General features: G+C 45.5%; 1 protein-coding gene across 1 annotated transcript in view; it reads right to left on the bottom strand.

Annotated features, from left to right (window-relative positions):
• The window catches only part of LOC120953678 (LIM and SH3 domain protein Lasp), a 57,905-nt gene extending 47,747 nt beyond the window's left edge, over positions 1–10,158 (bottom strand). Inside the window, exon 1 of the mRNA XM_040373835.2 lies at positions 9,052–10,158. Coding sequence (XP_040229769.2) covers positions 9,052–9,120 — 69 coding nt within the window. The 5' untranslated portion in view covers positions 9,121–10,158. The remainder of the gene's footprint in view (positions 1–9,051) is intronic.
• Positions 10,159–10,510: the final 352 nt, after the last annotated feature.

The raw sequence follows: 10,510 nt of genomic DNA on the forward strand, positions 1-10,510 counted from the left end.
GAACCGACAACGGGCAAGTTGTAGGTGGGATTGAGCAAATTCAATATTATGGAGATCATACATCTCTAACGATTCAGGAATCCCAAGAGATATATAAATTTTATTGGATTTATGAATCTTGAATCTTATAGAATCTTTGGAGATTCATGAATATTTAGATAATCATGAATCTTTGAAGATTCGTAAATTTTTACAGATTCATGAATCTTTGAAGATTCGTGAATCTTTACAGATTCATGAATCTTTGAAGATTCGACTCGAGATTCCAATCACTCATCACTGAAGATTCATATGAATGAATCTCAACGAATGATTCATGAAACCCAACACTATTCTGTGGTAAGGAAAGAAGTGACACCGGGCAACGAAATTTGTTGATTTGTTTTACTTCTTATACCAATGTGTGATGAACAGATGACATCAAATACTTTAAGTAAGGATCGAAATCGAAATACATAAACTATCCAGCAACTAAAGAAAGCATCTTGCCCCGACTTGGATAAATTTAATCAATGAAAAGAAAGAGTCATTGATATATGACATCGGTCAGGAATAGATGAGATTCTATGGGATTACAATGATCAAAAAGTTGAATTTGGACTTGAATAGTCCATCAAACATGCTGGAGTCATGGACTTTCACCGTGGAGTAATTTCCTAAATGTTCTTCTATAAATAAGCTGGAACAACGTCAGCTGTTAATGCCCAATATTTTACAAATGCCTTAGATTCTGCAGTTTCTGAGGTGTTAGAAGTGGCGCTTATAATTCCTATATTCACGGCTGAGCGAACTTGTCGTTTCAAAAATGCCACCACTAGCTTTTTAACATTTTCCTTAACGAGTCTGTCTTTGCCTACCTGCTCTTAACAATATTTATTAACGAGTTTTTGAATAAAAATATGCAAAACTATATAATCAATCCATTTCTTTCTCCGCCAGCTGCATACGTCAATCGATATCAGAGATCATCGTGTCACCTTCCCTTCCCTGCAAATTATCGTCCAATATCACTTTAAGGCCATGAAATTGATTTTAAATGTATCGATTGTTAACGACACAAAAAAGGTAAACCATTACACGTTGTCCGTCCCGAAACCATGATGGGAGAGGAGAGTCCCGAAACCGGAACCGAACAATTAGTCCCGGTGGTGGCGTTCTGGCCCTTGCACAAAACCCCCTTCTGTCAGGGGTGCAATCGACCCCTGCAACACCCCTGTGCCAGTTGCGGGAACAAAGTGCAGCTGCAACAAATGTGCAACACACCACCGTACACTTGGCCCCCTTTATTTCCCGATGTATCGAATAGGCTTCGAACAGTTCGATCAAATTTAGAGCGAAACATCCCTCCATTTTTGCAGGGGAAAGAGTGCGTGAGAGGGACGCAATACCGCCACCTCATGGTTCGGACACGACAGATAGCCGAAGCCACGATGGGGTTGCTTACAGCTGGCCCGCGGCTGCCATTGCTATCGTTTTAGCGACGGCGATGGTTGTTAGCAGCCAGGGCACGCAGCAAAACACGCGCGACACTTGGGCCGGGTCCGGTGTGCTTGGAATGTCTAATCAAAACGGAGGGGGAAGAGGGTGAGACTGCTGAGGGTGCTCCACAACATCATCCAACTGTCGTCGCTTGACGCAAACGTTTGAATCACGTTCACGATTGATCTCGCGCGGTAGTAGCAAAACGTGTGCGTCGACGCCAGACAGCTTCGACCAGCGTACTATGGAATCCATAAAGCTCGTCGTGGCGTTCCACAAACACGCAAGCAGCTTTCAGCTATTCATTCTCAAGGTGAACACGGTGACGATCAAGGGTGGTCAATTGGGCGCTGGAGTTAAACAACAAAAAAGTAAGAAAACGCAACACAATCCTCCAGTCAACACAACGAGCTACAGATAGGAAAAAGCGGAGGGTGTAATAATTTGTAAAAAAAAAAAACATTTTTACAAGCACCAAATCGATCGGTGATCTAATACACCTCCAATAGCCTAGAACACTGGACAATGCTCCAGCAAGAGATGACGTGAGCTCAATAGCCGCACATCATAAAGACACACAAACACACTTTGCGCAGCAGCAGCCGCTTACGTCATGCTGTTTTTTTTTTTGTGTCCGGGCGTGCAACCTAGTGATGGGAACAATGAAGTTTTTGTCGCAATCGATTCCTGTTAGCACCGCAGTTTTCTGGAATCGATTCCGGATAGTAGGTCCGGGATCAGTTTCCGGAATCGATTTCGGAATCGGCTCCGGAATCGGAATCGACTCGGGAATTGGTTCCGGAATCGGCTCCAGAATCGGAATCGGCTCCAGAATCGGAATCGGCTCCAGAATCGGAATCGGCTCCATAATTGATTCCGGAATCGGAATCGGCTCCATAATTGATTCCGGAATCGGAATCGGTTCCGGAATCGACTCCGGAATCGGAATTGCTTCCGGAATCAACTCTGGATTCGGAATCGGTTCCGGAATCAACTCCGAAATCGAAATCGGCTCTCCTATTGGAATTGGCTCCTAAATTAGAATCGGCTTCCAAACGGAGTCAGTTTCGGCATCGCCATAAAAATAGGCGTTTGGGTCTCATACTCATACTACGTATTGATAACCGCAAAAAATCAACCATTACTTGTTAAAAGATCCATTCTCATGGAGATCCTCGGACTGATTTCGCTCGGTAATCGGCTCCGGAATCAACTCCGGAATCGGCTCCGGAGTCAACTGTGGAATCAGCTCCGGAGTCAACTCTGGAATCAGCTCCGGTGTCAACTCCGGAATCGGCTCCGGAATGGACTCCGAAATCGGAATCGGCTCCGGAACTGATTCCGAACACGGAATTGGAATCGGGTAGGTCCAATTCCGAGCTCCCACCACTAGTGCAAACGCATTAGCAATGTCAAACTGTACGCGAAGAAACAGATGTGCTGTTGTGCTCCACGATCACAATCAACTGGAATGTTTGAGATCACCGGTACGTGTGCGTGTGTGTGTGTGTGTCAGCTGCAGTGCAATTATTTGCGCATTCACTTAGGAACACTGAGAGCAGAGAGCAAGAGCACGATGATTCGCGGGTTGTTGAATCTCGGCGATCTTTTTTTTTTCGGGGGTACATCTGGCACATTTCGCTTCCAAATGTGCCGGTAGATGCGGTCGCTCCAGACCACGACACCACACCTTTTATGGTTACAACAAGATCGATCTACTCGCTAGAATTCACGCATCCAGCAACATCTGGTACGAACACCAATTACCAAAACCGTACGCACAGTAACTGTTGTGTGGTGAGTGAGTCCAGGCCGGGGAAGTCCAGACGCGTTATGAGGGACGCAAACAGGCGCTGGTGTATGGATAGGACAATTGATGAAAATTGCTCATCTCCCTCTCAGCTCAACCGGCAGACAGGGGGGAGAGGTTATAGTTGCTGATTGTGCTTTATTGGACCTGAACAATGGCGCTCCCTCGTCTAAGGGTAGCGGTTGGATGAGTTCTGTATGCTGCTCGAAGGGGGTGGTTGTTACAGTTGGTCATGCACAACCAAATTTGCACACAAGCACACAAAAACACAGAGATAGAGAGAGAGAGACAGAGAGAGAGAGAGAGAGAGAGAGAGAGAGAGAGAGAGAGAGACGCTTAAGTTCTTGGAATGCCGCTGGAACTGATGCACATAAAAGGAAGTACTTGATTTGAGGGCAATAAATTTGCCAAATTTGACGCTCCTTGGGGAACAAACTTGCGATCCAAGCGCAGAATTTTAGCTAGATGCCTGCCTTTGCCCTATTGTATGCAAAGGAATAATCAACGCACACGATATGGTGAAATAGGTAATGAATCACGATTCCCTACTTAATGCCAATGAAAATGATTGGTGTATGAGTCAACTTCAAAACAATTTGTAGAGTTAATTCTGGAACAGCATGCCATCCGGTACACGTGTCCCAGGGGTAGAGGGGAGGGCTTTTCAACAGAAAACTGAGGCTAAAATTATGATTCAAACCTCCCGCTTCGGTCAGCAAAGAGCGAAGAGCTAATTTAATTTCCCCTTAACGCTGCATTTAGATTTATTCTGTATCCACACCACCACCCCATCCAATTCCCGGCGGATGGGATTGGGCGTCATCCTGAATGAATCGAGGCCTTTCAAAAGACGCACACACACACACAGCTATCCGGGTGCGTGCGTGTGCAGGCAGCTCCGTGCACTTTTTGTGCACTCCGTTGCATGCATTTCCGGCACCACCACGACACGCTGCAGTTGTCTGCCCGCAACGGTAACGGTTTGCAGTGCATTAGGTCGACGCGTCTGCTGCCTATAAATAATGCGAATGTTTTTCTTCCCGGAGCGCTAGAATGAGGCACACACTGTTTGTGTTCTTTTTCTTTTAAGAAGCGAAAGATAGACATGATCTTTGCCGCTTGGAACGGGGAAGACCAGAGACCTACACGCGATCAAATGTCGTAGCCACAGATAAGGTGGGGAAGGGCTCCGTGAGGGTTAAAAGGGGCACTTGAAAAGGAAACCTATTTCCTGGCCGCCACCGTGCACGACCCTCGCGTCCAAAAAATTAAGAAGATTCTTTGCATCACAGCTCTAAAGACATCCATTCTGCGAAGAGGAGCACATTATTCGTTGTTTTTTATTCCACCCAGCTTAAGCTGCTAAAAGCATGTATAAACACGATCTGGGAATGATCTCACCTCCCCAAAATCGACACGTTTTTCCCCAAACACCCGCCGGATTAGATGGTATCGTTTTGGGTGCGTGTGTTCCTTCTTTTTGTGCAAACTACTTATCATCTATTAAACGATGCTTGGTTTGAAAACGATGAAAATAGCGCTCAGCAGTAAAGATCGACCACATGGACCGCTGGTCAAGCAGAGTTCTCCTGCTTCGTCTAAAAGTAGAAACAATTCGCACGCTCACACACACACACAGATCGATCGAACCGCCGCATATGGAATGGTGTTGTGTTAACCGGGATAAACCAGCTGCGTTAAGTAGAGCTGGGGAAAACGGGGCATAATGGGCACCTTTTATTTGAGCATTTTTTCACAGCAACGATAAATTCCAAGGTCCAAAATGAATTCATTGAAGCGTACTATGAACATCATGTTAATTTTATAACCCTTAGTAGAAAAAATAACCACGAAAAATACAAAATAAGATTTAGTAGCATATTGACGTTTCACGTTTTGTTTCCATATGTCCATATAGGATACAGATCGATGCATAGCTTTTTTTACCCTAATATTAATAGCTTTTTTGCAAAGATCTTGGATTTGACAGTTGTCTTGTTTATTTCTACACGCACGCACACAAGCTCGAAGTGAAGGAGGCTATTTTTTTAGATCTTTTCGTGTTTCTTAATTCAATTGAGTCCACAATATGTTCAAATGTGTTCTCCCAGCGAAAATCCGTAACAATCACACGGGGTTTACTCAATATTGGGGCCCTTCACGATTCTAGTCCGTTTTTGTTTAGAGTTTGACAGTTGGAGGCTGAAATCATGTAAACACTACAAACAAAACCACACATAAAACTAGCCTGCAAGTTTAAGTTTAGATTATTCTAGCCTTAAAGCTAGAATTAGATTCAAGATTCGAAAACTGGCAAAACAAGGTGGTGTTTACATTTGTCCCAAGGTGTATAAAAAGATCTGGTGATGGAATCCAGAATCAAAGTGTATGTAGTCCAGGTGGTCTCATAGTATGTTTTTTATAACCAAATTTGAATATCACTTTTTGACAGGATGGGGAAAAACTTTTGTTCAAGCAAGCTAGCCTCCTGAAAGCGAATACACAAAACACTCTTAAAATCTTCATTCAGAAGCAGAAGCGATAAAAATCAGCCTTCTGAATTCATAAACCTTGGGATAAGCCCACCTGTATATTATATCCACTTAGATAGCTGCTTGAGAACTGCTATACAATGCAAACAGCTGACAGGCTGAAATTTCAGCCTACGAACTTACAACGGAAAGGACCCTATTCACTGTTTTCGATGCGCCAGATTCTTCAGAATATCAATGGTTTTTGGATGTTTTTTTTTTTTTTTTTGGGTACATGGCACTCCTTAATATTGATTACACTTGAAAGATCACCAAACAATATCGTTTTAAAGATGTTTTAGGAAAAAAGCCAAACTCCTGTTTTTTTCCTAACACATGCATCGACCTGTATGCTACATGGACTTTGATTTTGGTCCAGAGCTAGGCCCATTTTGCCACGCGTGTCAAAATAGCGACACGTGAAACAGCAGTTTTTGTTGTTCACGTGTTTCGTATGTTTACATTATTTTCAATCTATGTGGCAATTTTAATCCATAGATAAATAGTGAGGGCATAAAATAATGTACGAATAATTGTGTTTTGTGGAATATTTATTAAACTGCTTAACAGTGCCATTTTACCCCGCCTTACCATACTGCAACATAGTGCAGGTAACGTGGAAACAAAAGAAACGAAACTGTGTATGTGTGTGCGTGCGTGTGTGTGTGTTTCGCTTTCGCCATTTCGGGTGCCCGCTGATTTATTTTCTTCGCTTCCCCCGCGGGAACGGTTCTTCTCCTCCGCCGTGTGACCATGACCATCGCCCGATCGTTCCGTTTGGATGCATTCGATGAATGGGGCGAAGCGAAATGTTGCCTCCTTTTGGTGCATGCAGGGCATAAGGAAAGATCGGCCAATAGAATGGTTTGCGCAGGTCTGTGGGCAGCTCGGTGTGGCACCAGGGGTGGGAGCAATCAGATCCAGATTCGGCAAGCGCACACCGTCAGTTTAATGTGACAAAACTCAAATCTTTTAGCTTAGCAAAACTCAAATAAAATCGCCCTTTAAACTCTAAACTGCTTACTTCATAGTTTGACCTGCTTTTCCGCGCACATCATAGCGCACGTCGAGCTAAAGCAACTGAGCATGGGAAATTCAATTTTCCCTTTTTCCAGTACACCCCAGTAACACCTCCTCCGCTACTAGCAAACAAATGATAAATAACGATGGAGTAATAGCTTGTTGCCACTCCATTTAACGCCTTCACTCATCGGCGGAATCGGAACTGCTCTCGGGTTCGGGGTGTTGCATTTGCATCCAACCCACACCCCGCGCTTTTTTTTTTGCACACCCAAGCCCTCTGAGCACCGTGGAAAACACATGTTTTCATAATTGTTTTATTACGCAAAGCGAGCGATAGAGCAAACAGAAGAAAGAAAAAAACACATAAAATAGCAAACGTATGCTGCAACTTGTGTTTGTGAAAACACACACACACACGGTATGCCACCCTCTACGCGATTGTGCAGCATGAGAACGTTGGATGGTGGCCTCCATACGCAGCACACCTTCCCCCACCACACGCGCATGAAATACTTTGCGTAAAGTTCATTTAACAAAAAAATAATAAACAAACAGCCCTTTACGCTGCACTACGCATCGCCTCTCTCTCCCTCTCAAGGTGTTGCAAGGTGGTAGGCGTCGGCATCCCCGACATTCCCGGGGGGGTGGGTGGGTATTATGTTGTACACGTGAAATGAAGGCGGCGGCAACATTACAAACAAAACAAAAACAAAATAGCTTCGTCAACCTGCGGCGGTTTTGCATTTCACAAGTAGTAAGCATAATTTTGCAAACACACGCACACTCACACACACACATGAAGGTCACAAAAATAAATGCCTCACTTCAAGGGCCACAGCGGGGGAGAAGAAGTGGGGTTTGGTTTGATTTCAGACATTGAAAATTGACGAACCAAAAAAAAGGGGGGAAACTACATCACCTTTGTGTATGATTCATTCGATTGTTTTGGGTGACAAAAACACAAAGGGACACTCTCAAATTCCCGTGGCATGTGCTACTGATGCGGATGTCCGTTAGAAGGGGAAATGTGTACTGTTTTGCTAAGGGACGGCGGAGGGACGAGAGGGAAGCTCACTTTTACACCGTTCCCATTCCTTATCTTATCAGCACCAGCGTGCAGCAACGTGCAACCACAAATACCTAAGGGAGAAAAATCATTATCTGGGGGGGGGGGGGGGGGTTTTTGGTCGCCCCTGCGAATGATTTATTCCAGTCCCCGGCGTGTCATGTGATAGGAAGATTGCGCATTTTTGTTTCTTTTTTTTGCCATGAAAAAGCTTCTGCTGTGTAGGAAAGACGTTCCAAGTTGCGCCCAGTTGCGCTTATCAGCGCGAAATTGTTGTGTGCGCGAAAAAGTTCGTCTCCTATTACCTGTTTTGCATGCGCAAGGGTGAAGCAATAGAAACGGGGGAAAAACGAGGCACTTTAAAAGCAACATCGCAGTGCCACATTCCAAACACTATTCACTGCTGCTTATCGCCGGGTGGCATCTTTCGCCGTGGAAGCTGTAAATTCCTTACTTGCCTCCCGGATTTGAGTTTCATTTGTTGCTTTTTTGCGACTACAAAACAAAGCCCACGATCGAACGTGCTTGATCTCTGTTTGTGCTATTATTATTATTATTATTATTATTATTTTGCGCACCGTCATCACCACCGATGACGTCATTGCGTGTGACAGCCACGACGGAGTGATTTAATAGTTACACCAAGCGGCGTAGCTGATCGCGAGGGCGCTTCCCGTCGATCGGGACGTTGAAATCATTCTGTCACACAAAGCACAAAACCCACCATTTCCGGATCAATGGCCACAGATATATCATTGTCGTTTTTTGTACGTTTTGTTGAATTTTGTTGGGCCAGCCCGTCACATTCCATCGTGCCTTTGAGCGGGTTTTTTCTCTTCTTTTAAGCGCTGCGCGTTTTAAAACCCTCGATCGTTGGGCTCCGTGTGCCTTTGATGGTGAAGGTGTGTGCGAGCCTCTGCAGGTCTCACGCACACACTAACCTCGACGCCCTCGCGCTGCCCTGACCGGAGATGATCGACACACACACAGCCATAGACACACAAACACAATGATCAAGAAGAGATGTAATGGAGAGAATACAAAACACCATATTGCAGAAAATGACCCTTTTGGGCGACGGGGATGACTTAACACACACATACACTTTGTACTTAAAAGACAATAAAGGGGGAAAGGCTTACCTTGTCCAAGCATTTTAGCTCCTCGATCGGATAGACCACCTTCTGGCACCGGGCACAGGATTTGTTCATCTTGACAGCCGCCGTACGATCGCTTCTTCCTGCTACTTACAACACGCACGCACACACACACACAAACCCCCCTTCCGGAATTGCTCGATCCTCTCTCTCTCTCTCTCTCACTCTAAACACTCGATCTCACACACTGTGCGCCGTTTGCAGAACAACTTCTATCCGCGGCTGAGCTGTGTGCGTACGTATGTGTGTGTGAGTGAGTTGTTTTGTGTGTGGGAAAAAAAAACCTCCGCTTTGCAGATCCGTAACAAGATGAGACGTGCAACTGCCTGCTACGACGAATGGTGATTTTTTTTATATTTTTTTGGGGGATTGGTGATGACGTTTGCACACGCACAATTTTTTATTCCACAACGAGACGTAGCACACACGCACACGCAGCGATACACCACATACACTGGCGCAGTAGGCACGGCAGGTATATTGCAGGGAGGGGGGGGGGGATGAGGAGCAGGAATCGATCGATCTTTTTCGGAACTTTCACCCGCGTTGGAGATTATTTTCGCCCCCTTCCGTATGCGTCAACACTTCTTTTTTTTTCTTTTGCTTTCTTTTAACTTTTGGCTCAACCGTGAACAAGATCACAGATCAGTGCGCACACACACACACGTGCGGAAGCACACACACTCACAGAGCAACAGGCGCGCACAGGCAACCACTTCTTCCTGGAGGAATTCGGGCTTCGAGAAACAGAAGAAGAACCCCAACAATAACAACAGCAACAGCAAAACGGCAAACGCAACAAACGGTCAAAGCTGACACGATATGCCGTCCCACGTTACCTTCGCCCGTGTGTACGCAGGCACACGTGTCGAAGCGGTAGTTTTTTTTTTCTTCTGCTTTAATTCACACACAAAAAACGCACTTCCGAGATCGGCGGCAAAGAAGGATTTTTTTTTTTCGTTCGCTTTTTAGAATGCTAACGCAACTGGGCTGTTAGAATTTAAAACAAAACAAATTCGACGCGACAAGACGCACGCAGCGCTGCACACACACGTCCGTTCGCTTTGCGAGAGAGAAACAAACTGAACGAGCCCGCGCGGACTCTCGGCTGGAGCACGAGCTGGCAGTTGGTGAGAGCAGAGCAGCTGTGTGTGTGCGTGCTTCTCGCTCTAGCGTTGATTGGCGCTATCCTGCTTGCACGGACGTGTGGCGGTATAGGGCTACTCGCTCTTGCGTTTTCGCACATGCCTTGCCGTGGAGGAGAAATTTTCGCCCAGCCTGGAACAAAAACGTCGTGCTGCTCGCTTCCCCTGCTACAGCGCCGTCTCGTTTGCTCTTACGGACGAGCCATGAAGCAAGTTGGCTCAACTGTGTTTTGTCTCGTTTGACGCTCACGCAGTATGAATGTGTTGGTGCATGTCCTGCCGCTGCTCGTCCCTTCGCC

This window comes from Anopheles coluzzii, chromosome 2 (assembly GCF_943734685.1).
Source record: "Anopheles coluzzii chromosome 2, AcolN3, whole genome shotgun sequence".
Classification (NCBI taxonomy): Eukaryota; Metazoa; Arthropoda; class Insecta; order Diptera; family Culicidae; genus Anopheles; species Anopheles coluzzii.